The sequence below is a fragment of the Strix aluco genome, chromosome 6 (genome assembly GCF_031877795.1).
Source record: "Strix aluco isolate bStrAlu1 chromosome 6, bStrAlu1.hap1, whole genome shotgun sequence".
Classification (NCBI taxonomy): Eukaryota; Metazoa; Chordata; class Aves; order Strigiformes; family Strigidae; genus Strix; species Strix aluco.
Genome location: NC_133936.1, coordinates 9005199 through 9023901, shown reverse-complemented (window position 1 = coordinate 9023901; position 18703 = coordinate 9005199). Strand labels below are relative to the sequence as shown.

At 39.5% G+C, this 18703-nt stretch overlaps 1 protein-coding gene across 5 annotated transcripts in view; it reads right to left on the bottom strand.

Moving 5' to 3' along the window:
• NCKAP5 (NCK associated protein 5) overlaps positions 1–18703 on the bottom strand; it is a 431510-nt gene that overhangs the window by 80620 nt on the left and 332187 nt on the right. For all 5 annotated transcript variants that reach the window (XM_074828613.1, XM_074828612.1, XM_074828616.1 and 2 more), the window contains one exon: positions 12048–12167. In XM_074828613.1, coding sequence (XP_074684714.1) covers positions 12048–12167 — 120 coding nt within the window. The remainder of the gene's footprint in view (positions 1–12047; positions 12168–18703) is intronic.

Here is an 18703-nt window from a genome sequence, read left to right as displayed (position 1 = left end):
CATAAGATGGAGTTTAATTCATAAGGTTGAAGATGCCCTTGTAATGCACACAGGACGCAGACACATCACTGCTCCTCCCTGCACCCAGACATCAGTTAGTGACTAATGAAAAATGGCTTGCTCACATCCAGAGGAAGAAATGAGCATGAAAGCAATCTAAAAATGCTAAAAATACAGAAAGACTCAAGTCTGTCAATATCACACTGTTAAAGATTTAATGACAAAGGTAACTTTTCCTTTTAGCTTGTCCTTATCAAGAGAGATACCCAGATGGTAATTTAAGAGTTAAGGCACTAATGGACTCTTCAGTTTCACTGAGCACCGACGTGCTGATTTTATCTTGCAATACAGTATTTCACATTCTCAGCGAAGTCAACAGAGATTTAGTCAATAGTGTCACGGCCTTTGGATGAAAATTTGAATCTTACCAGTATCCAAACCATCATTAAAGAAGATAGGCCATTTGGGAAACAAAGGACAGCATTAGTAAAATTCAATACTAAAAGATGGGGTTGGTTCAGTAGATGTTTTATGATTCATTATGAATAACATTTTATTCTAATTAACACCCCTTTCTTCTATGCACGGTATGCATAAAAGTATACAAAACAAATGAAGTATATCACAGGAAAATGAATTTTTTCATAAGAGACGGCAACAGAAAATACCCATTGAGTAATCTTATGTGCCAAAAGCCACTTAGCATAGTGTTACTTTGATTCATTTGATGGAATGTTGGTTGTTCTCACTAACAAGGAGGGGCTGGTGGGGAATGTGAAGCTCAATGGCAACGTGGGCTGCAGTGACCATGAAATGGTGGAGTTCAAGATCCTTAGGGCAGCGAGGAGGGCACACAACAAGCTTGCTACCCTGGACTTCAGGAGAGCAGACTTTGGCCTCTTCAGGGATCCACTTAGCAGAGTAGCACGAGATGAATCCCTGGAGGAGGGGCCCAAGAAACATGGGTGATACTCAAGGATCACCTCTTCCAAGCGCAGGGGTGATGCATCCTGACAAAGAGAAAGTCAGGTAAGAACACCGGGAGGCCTGCAGGGATGAACAAGAAGCTCCTGGACAATCTCAAACACAAAAAGGGAGCCTAGAGGGTGGAAGCAAGGACAGATAGCCTGGGAGGAATATGGAGAAACTGGCTGAGCAGCCAGGGATCAGGTTAGGAAGGCCAAAGCCCTGAGAGAATTCAATCTGGCCAGGGACATCAAGGGCAACAAGAAAAGCTTCTATAGGTACATCAGTGAAAAAAGGAATACCAGGGAAAATGTGGGCCCTCTCTGGAAGGAAATGGGAGACCTGGTTATCCGGGATATGGAGAAGGCTGAGGTACTCAATGACTTTTTTGCCTCAGTCTTCACCAACAAGTGCTCCGGCCCCAGCGCCCAAGACACAAAAGGCAAAGGCAGGGACTGGGAGAATGAAGAACCACCCTCTGTAGGGGAAGATCAGGGTCGAGACCATCTAAGGAACCTGAAGCTGCACAAGTCCATGGGACCTGAGGAGATGCATCTGCAGGTCCTGAGGGAACTGACAGATGAAGTGTCTAAGCAACTATCCATCATATTTGAGAAGTTGTGGCAGTCCAGTGAAGTTCCCGTCAGCTGGAAAAGGGGAAACGTAACCCCCATCTTTAAAAAGGTAAAAAAAGAAGACCTGGGGAACTACAGGCCAGTCAGTCTCACCTCTGTGTCGAGCAAGACCATGGAGTGGATCCCCCTGGAAACTATGCTAGGGCATGTGGAAATAAGGAGGTGATTGGTGACAGTCAACATGGCTTCACTAAGGTCAAATCCTGCCTGGCAAATCTGGTGGCCTTCTACGGCAGGGTTACAGCATTTGTGGTTAAGGAAAGAGCAACTGATGTCATGTACCTGGACTTGTGCAAAGCATGTGACACTGTTGCACATGACATCCTTGTCTCTAAATTGAAGGGACGTGGATTTGATGGATGGACCACTCAGGGGAGAAGGAATTGGCTGGGTGGTTGCACTCAAGGAGTTGCGGTCAACGGCTCAATGTCCGAGTGGAGAGCAGTGACGAGTGGTGTTCCTCAGGGGTTGGTGTTGAGACCGGCGCTGTATAACATCTTTGTTGGTGACATGGACAGTGGGATCGATTGCACCCTCAGCAAGTTTGCTGATGACACCGAGCTGTGTGGTGCAGTTGACACGCTGGAAGGAAGGGATGTGCCATCCAGAGGGACCTGGACAGGCTGGAGAGGTGGGACCGTGCAAACCTCATGGAGTTCAACAAGGCCAAGGGCAAGGTCCTGCCCATGGGTCAGGGCAATGCCAAGCACAAATACAGGCTGGGCGATGAGTAGATTGAGAGCAGCCCTGCGGAGAAGGACTTGGGGGTATTAGTGGATGGAAAACTGACTATAAGCCAGAAATGTGCACTTGTAGCCCAGAAAGCCAACCGTGTCCTGGGCTGCATCAAGAGAAGTGTGGCCAGCAGGTCGAGGGAGGGGATTCTCCCCCTCTATTCTGCTCTCGTGAGACCCCACCTGCAGTGCTGTGTCCAGCTCTGGGGCCCCCAACAGAAGAAGGACATGGACCTGCTCAAGTGGGTCCAGAGGAGGCCACAAGGATGCTCAGGGGGCTGGAGCACCTCCCCTGTGAGGACAAGCTGAGAGAGTTGGGGGTGTTCAGCCTGGAGAAGAGAAGGCTCCAGGGAGACCTTATAGCAGCCTTCCAGTACTTCAAAGGGGGCTACAGGAAAGATGGGGGAAGAACTCTCTATAAGGGAGTGTAGTGATAGGACGAGGGATAACGGTGTTAAATTGAAAGAAGGTAGATTCATGTTACATCTAAGGAGGAAATTCTTCACTGTGAGGGTGGTGAGACACTGGCACAGGTTTCCCAGAGAAGCTGTGGCTGCCCCCTCCCTGGAAGGGTTCAAGGCCAGGTTGGACGGGGCTTTGAGCAACCTGGGCTAGTGGAAGGTGTCCCTGCCCACGGCAGGGGGCTGGAACTAGATGATCTTTAAAAGGTCCCTTCCAACCCAAACCATTCTATGATTCTATAATGTGAAATTTAAAATTACCAGCATATTATCAGCAATTACCTGATATAATCTGAACACCTTAGATGTTTAGTTCATTTTAAGTAAGAGCCATAATTCTGTATTGCTTCATGTCTGCAAAGTGCCACTATATTTAAATAATAGTAATAAAGCCAGTTATTAAATATAATTTAAATGAAGTTTTCTGTTTTGAGTGTAATAACAGATGAAATTAATCCTTTTTCTGCTCTTATTTGTTTCATATACACATACTTTTGCATAGTTATCTTTAAGTTTCAATGTCTTCAGAAAACAAAAATGAACTACGTATTTAGCTCGATTAATGCAATAAGAAGAAAATGATACATCTGTAATAATAATGTTTATATTTCTATACTGCTTTAGAATTTCAATAGATTCCTACTTTACCACAACAAGAAGCCTTCTAAATCTTTGAGTCATTTAATTTTATGCATTCTTTTGGTATTTCATTTGGGAGTTACAAAGTGTGAAATATGCACCTTGATGAGAAAGCAATTACCTAGCACACCTGTTGTTTGTACATACTGTATTTAAGTAGGGCTTGCAGTGCCTATTATTTTATTCCACTGTGAAATCCAAAATGGGGAGGCCTTAAAATTTGACCTGATGACATGAACTTGCACTTTTATATGTAACACATGGCTTGTACTTACCACATCACATGCTATGATAACATTAGAACAAATCCATGCTAATTTTTGCTATCAGAATGTCAGTGAGAAAGATTTTTCCACTTAGAAAGGAAACCTGAATGACTCTTGACTTAAATACACCAAATATATTAAAAAAAAAAATTGTAAACTTCAAAGCTAGAAACATACCAGACAAAAAAATTGATCTGTTGGTCACACTAAACATAAACACATAAGTAATTCATAGAGTTTTCATGAAGTTCACAATCTAGAAAAAAGGCTGCTTCTAACCAGTCTCCATACTTACACGTGACCATTTATGCAGGGATTTACATGGTAAGTTGCTAATACATCCTGCTAATATGTTCAGCAAACAGAGCAGGCTGAAATAGCTTCCAACAGGTTAAGCTTTGTTATACATTAAATATAACTGCATGGAATAAAAAAATAATACCTTTTTAATGCTTATTAGAAGTTTTAAGCACAGGGCAAGTTTGGAAAGCAATATAGCAATACCATTTTGTATTGTGGAACTCCTTCCTTTTTTCTTAAAATTACTCCCATACTGAATGTACACAGTAATAGGAAAAACCATGAAAAACATTCTTGTACTTAATGAGTCTGCCCACATACTTGCTTAGGGTTTCAAATACCATATTGGATTCCTGCCATCATGTGTATCATCACTGGTAATAAAAATCTATGCATAAAATAAAGAGAAATCTGTGGTTCACGCAGTGTCAGTTGCATATTTTATTTTGTCTAAAAAATAGGCAGTAAAATCTTACTTTTATTGTTAAGGCCTGTCACATCAGTACAGCCCCACAGTTTTCTTGACAGGTGCTTACTCTGAAAAACTGTCTTTGCTCTTCAGAACAATGCCTATATATTTCTTCAAAACTTAAGAAATATTGCTCTCCTCAGTCAAAATCATTCATAAATACTTCACCAAAGATCACTTGTGGCTTTCCTAAAGATTATTTGCTAATTTGATTTACTGTTTTTGGTATCGCTTTAGCAATTTATTATCATTAAGATAATGGAAAAAGCTCATTTTTAGATCTGATATCTGAAAATTATATATTTAAAACTGTATCACAAAATGTCATGTTTGTGTAGATACAGAAAGCCTTTCAGTCCTTTTCTTTGGAACCTTTCAAGACTAGTTAAAGTACTTGGACATAAGAAATTCTAGCAGTTGGGGGTAACTTTCTCTGAAAAACATTATTATTCTCATCAGAACTACATGCCTAGTGAGCTACTTCATATTTTCTTTTTGTTTGAGAGCAAACTGGTAAGAATTCAAGTGCTGAAATAAGGAACACAGTCTGACAAGAAGGGAGATCACCAAAACACAAATTACAGATGGAGCAGACCTATTAGGTCAGTTGATTTAACTCCCTCATAATAAATTACTGTTCTCCACTGAACCTCTAGCTGTGCTTTGTTTGCTTTAGTTTTAAGTGTTGTGAAGAATACTGCCCTACCTCTCCTCTCATACATCATGCCACAGTCCAAAACAAAAATATTCTTTTATCAGCCTGAATTAGATTTAGATCCAGTAAATAATTTCGGCAAATGTTTTATTTTAAGAATGGAAGTTTTATAGTTTCTCTATTCAGAAAAGAGCACATCAGGATTTCACTGTGTTACAGACTGGTCTTCCTGAAGGACAAGAAAAGCCACCTCAGCCATTTCACTGACAGAATCTCACAAAGCTTCTTGGAGGTCTACACACTGTGGCCATGATTTACATATGTACAAGCATAAGTCCCTGTGACTAGAGATGGCCTGTAGAAAGCCACTGCTGCGGATGACATCCAGTGATTCTCAGTGCTCTGCCAAACTTCTGCTTATCTCAAAGCCTCCTTCCAGAGCCTAATTCTTTCAGGTATTATGCTGCTGCTGTTCATTTAAAACTAGAAGTCATATGGCTTAGGGAGGTAAGATGGAGTTTCTTCAGAGGGGGAGGTTTCCTTCCCTAATCACTGACTTTGGTCACCCATTCTCTAACCAGTAGGCTCTCATAAATACTTCATTTCTGTAACGTTTCTTCAGCATACATTTGGAGCTGCAAACAGGGCAAGTGAGAAATATGGTTTATAATGTATTATTACATGTTGATGATTTAAGCTGAGATGAAATACAGAGATTCGAAGCTTTGTATTTCTGTCTTCTCTGATGTTACTGGTGAGTGAGGACATGACAGAAATAGAAAGTAGGTACCAGTTTACTGAGATAATTGAAGACTGGAAATAATGACATCAGCATCCTCACATAAAGAAATGTTCCATTAATTTGTTCTTGAAAGTCTCAAAAAACTTTGAGTGTTCCCTCCTAGATCACTATCTTGATTCTTGATACACAGAAGCATCCTCATAATATCTCACTGCTATAAGACTGGATGCTCTTTCTTGGGACAAGGTCTTTGTGACAGTAATTGTGCACCTTTGGTAGCCCTGATCTGGAGAAAGCACTCCAGCTGGGTTATGGCCTGAAATCTTTGGAGAACTGCAAATGGTGTCAAAACCACCACCTTACTTCTTAGTAGGTGCTCTACTGGCAATGTAATTCTCGGATAAAGTTTAATGTACTAGTTTAAACTTAATATACCTCAAACATACTTTAAATTTATGTGATTACCCTTTTGTCTGTTGATATAGCCCTTGAGATTGTCGTAACTTTTAAGCAGTTTTCCACTACTGCTGAATTAGCAGATTAGCAATTAGCAGATCTGAAATTAATTTCTCCTTCAAGCCACCAGTCCTGATTCCTGTGTAAGTAAATATCACTACAGATACTGTGACACCTGATTTATATTTATATGTTTACTTAGAAGAAAAGGACAGAATTTGTTCTGGAGCTGGAATTTTTCAGAAGATTTGCAGATAAATTCCCTGGCAATCTGAGAGATACAAAGGAGCAAATGTGAAGCAAGAAAATAAGCAGGTCAACTGCAGAAGTTTCAAAACTTCAAACACAATTTGCCGATCTTGGTGTCAAGTCTGCCTGCTTTCTGAAGAGCCTGGAGGCACAAGGCAAGGACTAGTAGCTGGCTTCTGTGAGATCAGAATTATACTGCTGCTCAGCATATAAGGATGCAGTTATTTACATATACTTTGGACTGCTGACAAGCTGTTTTTTAACAGTGTGTGATGATCTTTAGCTTTAATTTCAAACCCTCAAATACCTACTTTCTAAAACACTTAAATATTTCATACATCTGATTGCTGTAAAGCAATGCAACTTCACTTTTAACCTTCTGCATTCAGACATCATCTTGTCTAACGATGTCTGAACCAGAGGTCAGACTCTGAGGGCAGATATTCCATCTCCTTTTGTCAGGTGTTAGGGCAATTAATTGCCCTCTTTTTCTTCTCATATATAATAATGTCGCTGGTGCAATTTACCCCTTCCTGCTAAGTTGTACAACTGTTTCCATCTAAGTATGTACAGCTACACTCTATCTCATATGTCAGGGCACAGTTGTCAGGTTATTAAAAGAGCTAATATCAATGCAGTTATAACAAAGTAGTTATTATTTAAATTGACCTTCTGAGAATTCAGCAGACTCTGCTGTAGCATTCTAGACAAAATTTTAGACATAAAATTAAACAGTGTGGATGGTCCATGAGTAATAAATGAAACTAATTCTAGCCAGAGAAACACAAGGAGAAAATAGATGCTTCAAGAGCCCTTCCTGCTTTGTTCTGGGCTTGATAAAGTAGAATTTTTATGATGGAAATAAAATGGCAATGAAAATATAGTTCAGGATCAGAGATGTTGTAAATCTTATGATTAGAAATATTATTTTATACTTTCCCAAGTATGAAAATTTTATTACTTATTTAATCAAATAAATCAACTCAATAAATGTTGCTACTTGCCCCTTTTTAACAACTTTCCCTGCATGCTTTATAAAAAAAATGTGACAGCAAATTTCTGGGTGAAAAGTGAAAGGAAGATTTCAATCCACTGGAACAATTCAGCTAACAAACATGGCATTTATGCAAACAGAGATACATAATATAAACTAATTATGGTGATATCTATCAGAAGGCAAACCCTGATCCCTGTTATCCTCAGTAACTTTATAGAAGTCATCATTGTTGTAAAAGAAGCATATGTAATATCAGAATCAGGTTCAATGTCATTAGTTACATTTTCAAGTACGAGTGGAAAAAGAGGGCTAACTAGAAGAAAAAGGTATGTGAGAAGATCTGTGTCTCAAGACTGAGCAGTCTATACCAAATAAAGTCCAAACAAGTCTGTGAGACAGCATAGCTAAGAAGTGTAAAAACACTGTAATTTAGTGATTTTAGTACTTTAAAGTTTTTCTGAAGAAAACATTGTGTCATTTAGAAAAAATAAGGCAAAGATAGAAATATAGAGATATTGACATTTACATTTAAAAATATTTCATAGATGCTATACATGGCCATGGGCAAAGCAGAAGTGCTAGTTTCATCTAAGACTTCTTATTCATACTCTTGTATCCTCTTTATATTTGTCTTATCCCTTCAGCAACCTTTTGTATATCACCTCCACAGAATTTGCTCTTCACTTCCAATCAGTTTTGCTCTACTCAATTTTAAATCTTATTCTGTCTATTATTCCCAACTATTTCTCCCACTTGCAGATGAAACACAAGGTGGCTTACTAAAATGGAGTTCCTGGTTTTCTTTCCCAAACCCCTCTTGCTATGACAGGCAGAATTTAATCTCTTTTTAGCAATCACATTAACTGAGGAAAATGAAGGTTGTTTGGGCAGAAGCTAGTCTTCTGTGCTAGGTTTTAACCAAAACTATTGCTCATCCTCAGATGATGCTGAGACAGAAACACTTTTCCAAGGCTTTGTCATTTTAAGAAAGTTGTTTCAGAGAGAAGATTGCCTGAATAAAATTTTTTTTTTTTTTTTTTAAAAGGTGATCAGGCTCCTCCTTATTTATCTATCCTAATACTGGTTCTGTAAATCACACACTTCAGCTAGAAAGAATGTCCCCAGAAAGATAGGGTAGCTCTTAAAATCGTCTACAATATCAAAGAGGTGACAAAAAAAAAAAAAGCCTGAGTTATCTCTTTCTCGTCCTTACATTTTGCATCAGAGAGTGCATTACTTAATCTTCTCATGACAGGAGTGACATATCCTCTGTGTCACTCCCTACAAGCAGTAAGCACACAGAAATTTCTAGTAGCAAAGAACTTACATGGAAATATACACAATCACATGTCTCAATAAAACACACACATTTCTTTTAAAATATTATTAGGCCCTTCAATTTCATAATGACTTACATTTCTCGTAAATGCATGAAAGTATAATACTTTTAATAATACTTTTATAGTGAAGGTTTCTTGAAGCAGTCATGAAAACCTTACCACATGATTTTTTTTTAAATTGGTAGAAATCAGGGTTTTTTTGAACTGTGTGAGAAGCATGAGGAAAAACAACACAGTGCAATCAGTACGGTATACAGGCCATTACTCTGCAGTCAAATTCAAACTACTTGTATCAATCTTTTCACTGAAAAAGATGTGAATGATCTGATTTCTAAGAAGGCACATGAATCACGTATTATTTGCTTGAAATCAAATATACAAAAAACTTAGGGTAATGGTTAATTTTTTAAAAAAATATTCTAAAAGAAATCTATATTTCTGTTGAAATCTGAGATGTCAAGAATGTTTATGGTTTAAAAATAAACTTTCTCTTTAATACAATAGTCTTCTAACACCAATCACAGAATAATTTGATGGTAATATACAACCAAATCACAGAAGCTGATATGCAGAAAGAGTAACTAGTATTATTTATTTTTAGCTTATACCCTCTTCTGCATCATTCTTCAAAATGTATAGTTGTACAGAGTGTGAATACTCCTAGGATGAGATCAGCATTACATAAATGGAACTGTATTGTGTCAGACAGTACAGGAAAGTTGAAACGAACACCATGCGCCCCCTGCCCCTCCCCACTTAGCAGTATTTGCCGAATCACTTTGATTAGGGTGATATTTTAACAGGCATGTCCTTAAACACATATTTAGTACTCTTCTGTAGAGTGACAGATTTAAACAAATATTTAGCTACTGCTCTAAATCTGGGATGTATGTATTTCCAAGAAGACATAATCCAAACTGTGCTTCAATTCTATGCAGGCACAACAGTATTTGCTTAATTTCAGTCCTAAGGAAACAAACAGCCTTCTTCAGATTTTACATGTCAGACTGCAATATCACAGACTACACACTATTTATTCAAGTCTGGAGTACACTTAGAGGATAAATACACTTCTGGATATATATATAAATACACATATTTACTGGGTCTTTTTTGTTGGTAAAAAAAGACATATGAAGTGTTTTAACAGAAGTTCTTCATTTTCTGATGTACACTGCAACTTGTTGTCTGGTTTTTTTCCCCAGGGGTGTAAAATAAATTTGTTGATAGCAAGAGTAGGGACATAACAGCAAATTTTGCTGCTGTCTGGGAGACCTGGACATTGTGAATGTTCCTAATTTTCTTTCTTTCTCAGCCAGTAAAGACCAAGCAAGTGAAAAGGGGGCTGGGGGTGGGGGTGGTGGTGGGGTGGGAAATCTATACACATTAGTTCCTGCCAAACTGTGCAGGAACAATGATGTGAAATAGTTTGAATCCCTCAGGAAAACGTGACAGATCATTTGGTTCTTTCTTCCACTTGATGCAGGTTCATCTCTTTCAACTTCTTTCACAGCAGTGACACAATCTAGTTTCAAGGAAAGCATTGATTCCACTTTCCAGATGCTATCTAACACTTCTACATTTCCAGAATAACCTGGCTTTATTGTTGCCACACAAGGAATTGGTAAAAAGAGCCATAACTGTAATAAAGAATGTGCAACGTATGACTTCTGTGCAGTCTAACCCAATACTAACATAGAGTCGAGTCAGACACTTTGGAAACAGAAAGAAAGAAAAAGAAAGAAGAAAAGGAAAGAAGGAAGGAAAGGAAGGAGAGGAAGGAGAGGAAGGAAAGGAAGGAAAGAGACCCCAAACCAGGAAAAAGGAGCAGGTGATGTGACTGTCAAAAGCAGGACAAGTGAGCAATAAAGGTCCATGCTGTGGTGGATGTGTCAGAAACTCTGCATGGATAAAGAGAAATCAGTCTTACACAGGAGTCTGTGAAGGATGAACAAACAGGGAAGTAAGCAAGGGGCAAGAGGGAAGAAATCAGAAGAGAGAGGGTCCTTACCTAGCACTACCTAAATCAACACAAAATCAAGAGACAGAACAAGAACCTGAGGATAACGCAAGAATGCAGATCCCTGTGATGGTGACCTGCCACCACTCTGCCTGTGCTTGAGCTTCACAGTAAATAAATACCACTATTTGCCCTCACCATGGGGATTCCCTTGCCTTTAAGCACCAGTTGATGAGCAGCCCTCCATAAAAACTGAATTTTTCCTCCATAAACAGCCCAAGCTGATGAGAGTTAGCAGCCCTCAGCTGTTCAGCAACAGTGCAAGGGCCAGAGATACAGATGCACAGCATCAGAGGATTTAAATAAGATATTCATTTAATACCACTAACCTAGCTGACATGAACCAAATTTCTCCTCCAAAATGAATAAATGTTTCTCTAATAAGAAATAACATATATTGCTAAAGCCAGAATTTGCCCTATTGTTAGAAACCTGTGAAGTTTTAATTAGTCCTCATTTACTGTTCTCCTAGCTCACGGTCAGATTTGTTGGAACTTCTGCAAAGCAATTCTACTTCTACAAAAGCATGACAAAGAGATGGATTCATTCACAATAATGGACTGTGCCAAATGAAAAGGGATACTGAAACATCTCTTATTATTCCAGAACTGTAAAGGAGTAGGAGATGGGTCAGCTGGTTTCTCAGCTATATCCTCCCATAAAACATTGGAAAAAACAATCACTCTAAGCCTGTGAAGATGTACTTAAGTCCTTGTAACACATATGGCAAAAGTTAAATAAATGGGCTGTCTTCTCACAGGAAATTACACTGTTCACCATCAAGCAGAATGTTAAGGAATCCGAGTTTCTCCCCTGCAGAGGGATAATGAACCCATATAATTCCATTTATCATAGTGAAGAAGCACCTAAAAAAGTAAGTTACTCTGCAGGTGTGTTCCTCTCCCCATATTTGCACATAATATGTAGTCATAGCTCATTGGCATACACTTTCAGTTTCAATGGTATCAGACTATAGAGAACAAATATTCTTCTTATACATTAAATCTATCAACTGCCATTTCACACTTACTGACATCACCTCAAAAAGAAGAAAAATATTTTATAATTATAAGAAGTATAAAGCTCATAGCTTGCTTTCTGCAAAGGCCATTTCCTACCTGAAGAAGGAGGTCAGAAGCTGGTTTGACTTTCTGTTGGAAAAGTACACTTAATGTTCGATTTTGTTGTTCCAAATCAAAAACTCTTGTTTTCAGCTTTATACATTCCTCCCTCAGATCCTGAAGCACAAGGGAAAATAGGAAGATTAGAAAGCAGGTAACAGAAGCACTTAAAAAGCTCTAAGTAATGTCAGATACTAAGAAGGAATACATATACAACTTAAAACAGTACAAATAAGAAAAATGTGCTACTTCATTTTCTCTGGTTGTTTGATCATCACAAGATAACATTAAAAAAATCTTGTAATGAGAAAGAGTAGTTACTTGACACATCTTTTTGGAGTTTTCTGTTAGTATAAAAAGTGTCTTTGCTAGTAATGTGTTTCATTCTGCTGCCAACACAAAGCAGAAAGCAGCAATTAAGATATGAATATTGTAATAAGCATAAGCTAAGGAAGAAGCATAAGCTATACCAAACCAGGAAGAAGTTCAAAGTGGTACTGTGCCTTCAAGGTACTCCTCTGAAGTCTAATACCCTCCTTGCTTTTTCTGGAATGACCAAGTCAGCATTGCAGCATATTGTGGATGGTTTGTATTTTCCCTACTGTAACTTGTCACTGTAGAGCTGGATAGGCCATAGTGAGATGTTGGTGCATCAGACATGTGTGGCAATATGATCCTGCCTGAGATTTCCAACATGAGGTACCAAAAAGCCTTAAAATAGGCCGTTAGAAACAGGTGGAGTGTAAAACCTCTGCATCTTAAGGCACAAGACATTACTGTCAAAACCAAAAGATGCAAGTCTTGTAGCCAAGGCTGAGTCAGGTTCATCATGAACAAACCATTAATGGTTTTCAGATACAGCAAATTATCTATCTATCTATCTATCTATCTATCTATCTATCTATCTATCTATCTATCTATCTTCAATGTAAGACCAGCTTTTCCTGGCCACTTGGAGGAATACAGGTTTCTATCAAAAAGAGGATTTTGGAGAGAGAGCAGAATCTGACACTCAGATTTTCAGCATAATTTGTGCAGTTGTCCATTTTGAGGTGTGAGAGCTTCACAAATCAGGAATAGCAGTCTCCTAATAAAGATTACATAAAAAAATAGTAGCTGCAGCCATATCTAGCTTTCTTTCAAAAAAAAAAAGAGATATCTCCAAAATACTTTCCCATATTCCTCTGAAATTAGGACAGTTGCTGCCCTGTGGTATTGCCTAGCTGATACTACTTTTCCCATATGAAGGTGGAGAAACAGGCCTCTGGATTCCTATTTGCTGTCCTGTCAATACCGTTATCAACATGATGACCTGGCTTTATGAGAAAACAACTCAGAGGAGGAAACTGTAGTTAGATGTAGCCTAAATTCTTGCCTACAGTTGATCTAGCCTCTGCTGTAACCGAAACTGAGGTTGTAAGAGGTGAACACATAATAAAATGAGCTCATCTTGAGACTTTCAGAAAATTATAAACATCATTTTATGCATATAGTATGTATTTGATTTTATGATACTACTGGATGAATGCAGCTATTTTCTCTTGAGAGTTTCTTAATATTTGCTTTGTTCACGTAACATTGCTAGAGCCTTCCAACATGACCCCCCAAAAATCTTGAGTTTGATGTTTTGCAAAGCCCCAAAGCTTTGATTTCTGTCACTGAGACCTCTTATCTCTGGTCTTGCATCAGGCAATCTCTATTAGGAAACTGCAAGCATCAAGACCCATCATTATCTGCCTTTCACTAATAATCAGAGAATTTAAAACAGAGCCTTAGCTGTTACAACAGTGTTTAACATGTCCACACTACTAAGTGCACTGAAAAGGAAAAATTATTCACAGAAACTAACAATGTAGAAAAAAATTAAATCTTAGCAATGCCTCTGCTCAAATCCTTCCTGTCTTACAGTTTTAAAACCATAAGATTTATGTTTCAAACTTTAGACTTTCTGTAAAAAGTGAAATATAAGATAGTAGATTACCCACCCAGATGCTATAAACCATGCCAATGGTAATACCACACATAACCCAGAGGAGAAATGAGGCACATAAAGGTAGCAGTATTCTGGTAAAATAAAGTCTGAGTTTAGGAAGTTGAAGTCCTAAAATTACCAATTAATACAACTACCAAATATCTGAAGCATGTAATTCCTCTCCTGTGGGGAAAATGGCCAGCTATTAAGACTGTAATCTCCAAAATTTCTAAGGTATTCCTACAGTCTCACTATAGCAATATCTTAGCATCTCTCTATTCTTACTTTTTCTCTTCAGCATCAGATTCACTCTTCTCCACAATGGGATGCAATGCCCTCATTAGAGGTTCCAGAAATACGCTGCTCTTTCTCTGAAGATGCTTCTTCTGTTTTAACACTTAATTAACTTATTTTTTATTTCATTGACAAAAACAAAGAAGAAATCACTTTCATACAGAACCCAGAGTAAAAAAGTATTCTCCTGAATACACTCCTGTGGAGGAGGCTAATATGCGAAGAGCAGATACACAGACAACAAAACAATTTCATTAAGTGGTGTAACTCAAATTTCAAAATGCTGATCCAGATCTATCATGGGAAAAAAAAAGAAAAATTCTAGTTCCCAGCACTCCTATCATCTCATGTGATATGAGAAGTCTTTGGGTGGAAGGAGAAAGAATGGATGCTTACAGTAAGTATCAGAGCATACAGGTTTGTCTCAAATAATTTTGTTGTTTTTCTGACTTCTTAAATTTCCCAGAGGTAAAATTTTCTATTAGCAAGTTGTAGAAAATCCATATAATTTTGCTACATAGAATTGTGAGATTTTGCTGTGTGGCTAATTCAGCACAGATCTCAATTTAATATAGTTTCTCCATAGTCACAGTAAAAAAAAAGCCACTCGTATTAGAGAAATTCTATATGTATTGTAACAAATTATATACTTGAAAAGTGCACATTTAAGACTGTAATTCCATTTCAAGGTTTCAGTGACATTGATAAATCACTCAAGCTTTGCTCACTCAATTTGTGTCACCAGAATCTCTCGGTGGAATCACAGTCTTTTCAACATACTGGCAAGTACACAGTGCTTTATTCGTTACATTACAGCATGTACTTAATTTAAACAAAAATTAGTCCTTGAGGGACAATTTCAAATTCACAGCAAAGCCTACGCAGTGTGCGTTACTGTACAAAATCACTCTTCTCCATTTTCTGAAAGCTCTCAGCTTTTCTTCATGTCTCACTATGCCCCAGAGGTGTGTTATCTCACTGTGGCATGACTGGCTCTGTCTTACTGCTTAGCTGCACGATGGTAGATTTATCTGTTTACTAGTTACTATTTGGATTCCAATATCTACCTATTTGGGACTGGTGTGAGGAGTCCAATTTCCTCTTTATTGTATGCTATTGTGTTTCTGTCTTTTCTTATAAAAGGACTTGTATGAATGGTGTCAGGAGCACTGTAACAGTTAATATTCATTAACATTTAGAAGAGTACCCTCATTCCTCTTTCTATGGATATTAAATTAGCTGTTATTATGCAGTAATAGGTAAGCAGCTGTTAAATCCCATCAATACTAAGTAAATCACTTTATTAAATGTATTCAAATCTGTTTTTATTGTATCCATATGAACTCCTTGGCTCCTATGGGTTTGGGAGGATTCATTATTGAGAAAGTATGCAGTCATCAAAATGTCTGACACCTTTGCAAAGGGACTCAGGAAGCTCCTCTCTTCATTTGGGAAACAACCATAGTATTCCCAAACTAGAGATTAATATACTGAGATTAAACCTCTGGTAAATATTTAATCACATATGGTATTATATTACAAAATGTGCATGAGTTTTTTGTGTATATTAATATGAGAAAATGCCTCCATTTCCATTTGAGCTGTATTGAAACACAGATTTGGGATTTTTTTAAAAATAGCTGAAGTTATGTTTCTAAAGGGTGTTACAGCAATAGCTCTGCAGATTGCAGTGCTCTGATGAGACACAGACCATACAGCATATGTGTACACAGAGTACAGGAAGAGTAATACAGCACAGATAGCAACAGTGCAAGCTTCCCCATATGTTGTGGTTTGCAAAAATCACCTCCAAGCTACAATACTTCCAATTGCTGTAAGGCAATATCCCTGTTCTAGAGTAAAAGGATTTGCTGTGCATCAAAAAACCAGGATTGAACAATGATTCTTTCAACCCTAACCTGTGGTATCAGCTGTGTGGCTGTTTTGTGGCCACAGCTGTCGGGTGAAGGGATTTAGGGAATGATATTACTTCTGGATTCCTGATGTGAGCTTGGGCCACAGGAATGCGTCATCTATATAACAGGCAACTGCACCCTCCGGAGTCTTGCATCACTCACCTACAGGTCACCTGGACATCTCTGTCTTCAGGGCAGGATACCTAAGAGCAGACTTAATGGGGTCAGAACATCTCCCTGCGCATCTTCTAATCTAACCAGAATGTCATAAAATTGATTCACAAAAAATCTGCTCAGTAAGGAGCCGAGAAGGGTATCCAGACTTCTCCCTGATGTGCAGATGGCCAAACACAACATTCCGCACTTATTTACCACTCACTTAGGCGCAGATGGTTATGGATGCGGATGTTTGTCTACCCTGCTGCCAGGGCACAATCCCCACTTTTAGGAGTTTAGTTGGCAGTGTTCAATGTCATCTTGTTCATGTCTGAGCCACGCAGCAGCCACCTTGCAGCTACACCTGCACCCAACGTCCTTGATCCTGAGCTGTGTCAGGACCCCCTGGCTTCACTTGGACCTGCCTCCTCCCCATGGACTTGCCCAGCAAACGCAGGACTGAGGCTGACCCTGATCACTGCCTCCAGACCTGACCCTGACATTTGGTGCTCAGCACCCTGCCTGTCCCCCTTGGTCCCTGCTCACCCCCTTTTTGGGGGGCATTCTGAATGACGTTCTGCTGTTCTGAATGATGTCCATAATAGAGGCTTTGGAGGCAGTCCTCAAAATCTATTCCAATACTTCACTATATTTGCATCTAGAAAGCTTTTGGGCATGTGGCAGAGGTTTTTGATTATCTTAACGTGGTGTTTCTTGCTGCACTTTAAGAACATTATTTCTTCTCCTGTCATTCAGTGTAGACAAAACAGTTTATATTCTTTGCACTATCTGCACTAAAAGACTGTATTTATGTCTCTTTCAGACTCCTCTTTTTAAAGCTAAATGATCCAAAGCATTTTAATAATGCCACATTCATCAAGTGGTCTAGACCTCACAAAGGATCATTTCATGAATATTGAAGGGTTCATAGCTTATTATTATAGATTTCATATTTTTCTTGTCTTTTCTCCCAACATACTCAACAAAATAACATCATGGAGTCATGTTCAACTAAAAGACCACTTTTTTGTAGAAATGGCCTACTAGTTATTCCCTATGTTCTCCGGGCAGCTGATTATTTCATAGAATAACAGAATCATAGAATGGTTTGGGTTGGAAGGAACCTTAAAGATCATCCAGTCCCAACCCCACTGCCATGGGCAGGGACACCTTCCACTAGACCAGGTTGCTCAAAGCCCCGTCCAACCTGGCCTTGAACCCTTCCAGGGAGGGGGCAGCCACAGCTTCTCTGGGAAACCTGTGCCAGTGTCTCACCACCCTCAGTGAAGAACATCTTCCTTAGATCTAATCTAAATGTACCCACTTTCAGTTTAAAAACATTATCTCTCGTCCTATCCCTACACCCTCTGATGATAAAGAGTTCTTCCCCTACCTTCCCTGTGGCTCCCTTGAAGTACTGGAAGGCCGCTATAAGGTCTCCCTGGAGCCTTCTCTTCTCCAGGCTGAACACCCCCAACTCTCTCACCCTGTCCTCACAGGGAAGGTGCTCCAGCCCCCTGAGCATCCTTGTGGCCTCCTCTGGACCTGCTCGAGCAGGTCCATGTCCTTCTTCTGTTGGGGGCTCCAGAGCTGGACACAGCACTGCAGGGGGGGTCTCACAAGAGCGGAGTAGAGGGGGAGAATCCCCTCTCTCGACTTGCTGACCACACTTCTCCTGATGCAGCTCAGGATATGGTTGGTTTTCTGGGCTACAAGTGCACATTGCTGGCTCACAGTCAGTTCTCCATCCACTAATACCCCCAAGTCCTTCTCCGCAGGGCTGCTCTCAATCTACTCATCGCCCAGCCTGGATTTGTGCTTGGCATTGCCCTGACCCATGGGCAGGACCTTGCCCTTGGCCTTGTTGAACTCCATGAGGTTTGCACGGTCCCACCTCTCCAGCCTGTCCAGGTCCCTCTGGATGGCACATCCCTTCCTTCCAGCGTGTCAACTGCACCACACAGCTCGGTGTCATCAGCAAACTTGCTGAGGGTGCAATCGATCCCACTGTCCATGTCACCAACAAAGATGTTATACAGCGCCGGTCTCAACACCAACCCCTGAGGAACACCACTCATCACTGCTCTCCACTTGGACATCAAGGTGTCAACCACAACTCCTTGAGTGCAACCATCCAGCCAATTCCTTCTCCCCTGAGTGGTCCATCCATCAAATCCACGTCCCTTCAATTTAGAGACAAGGATGTCATGTGCAACAGTGTCACATGCTTTGCACAAGTCCAGGTACATGACATCAGTTGCTCTTTCCTTAACCACAAATGCTGTAATCCTGCCGTAGAAGGCCACCAGATTTGC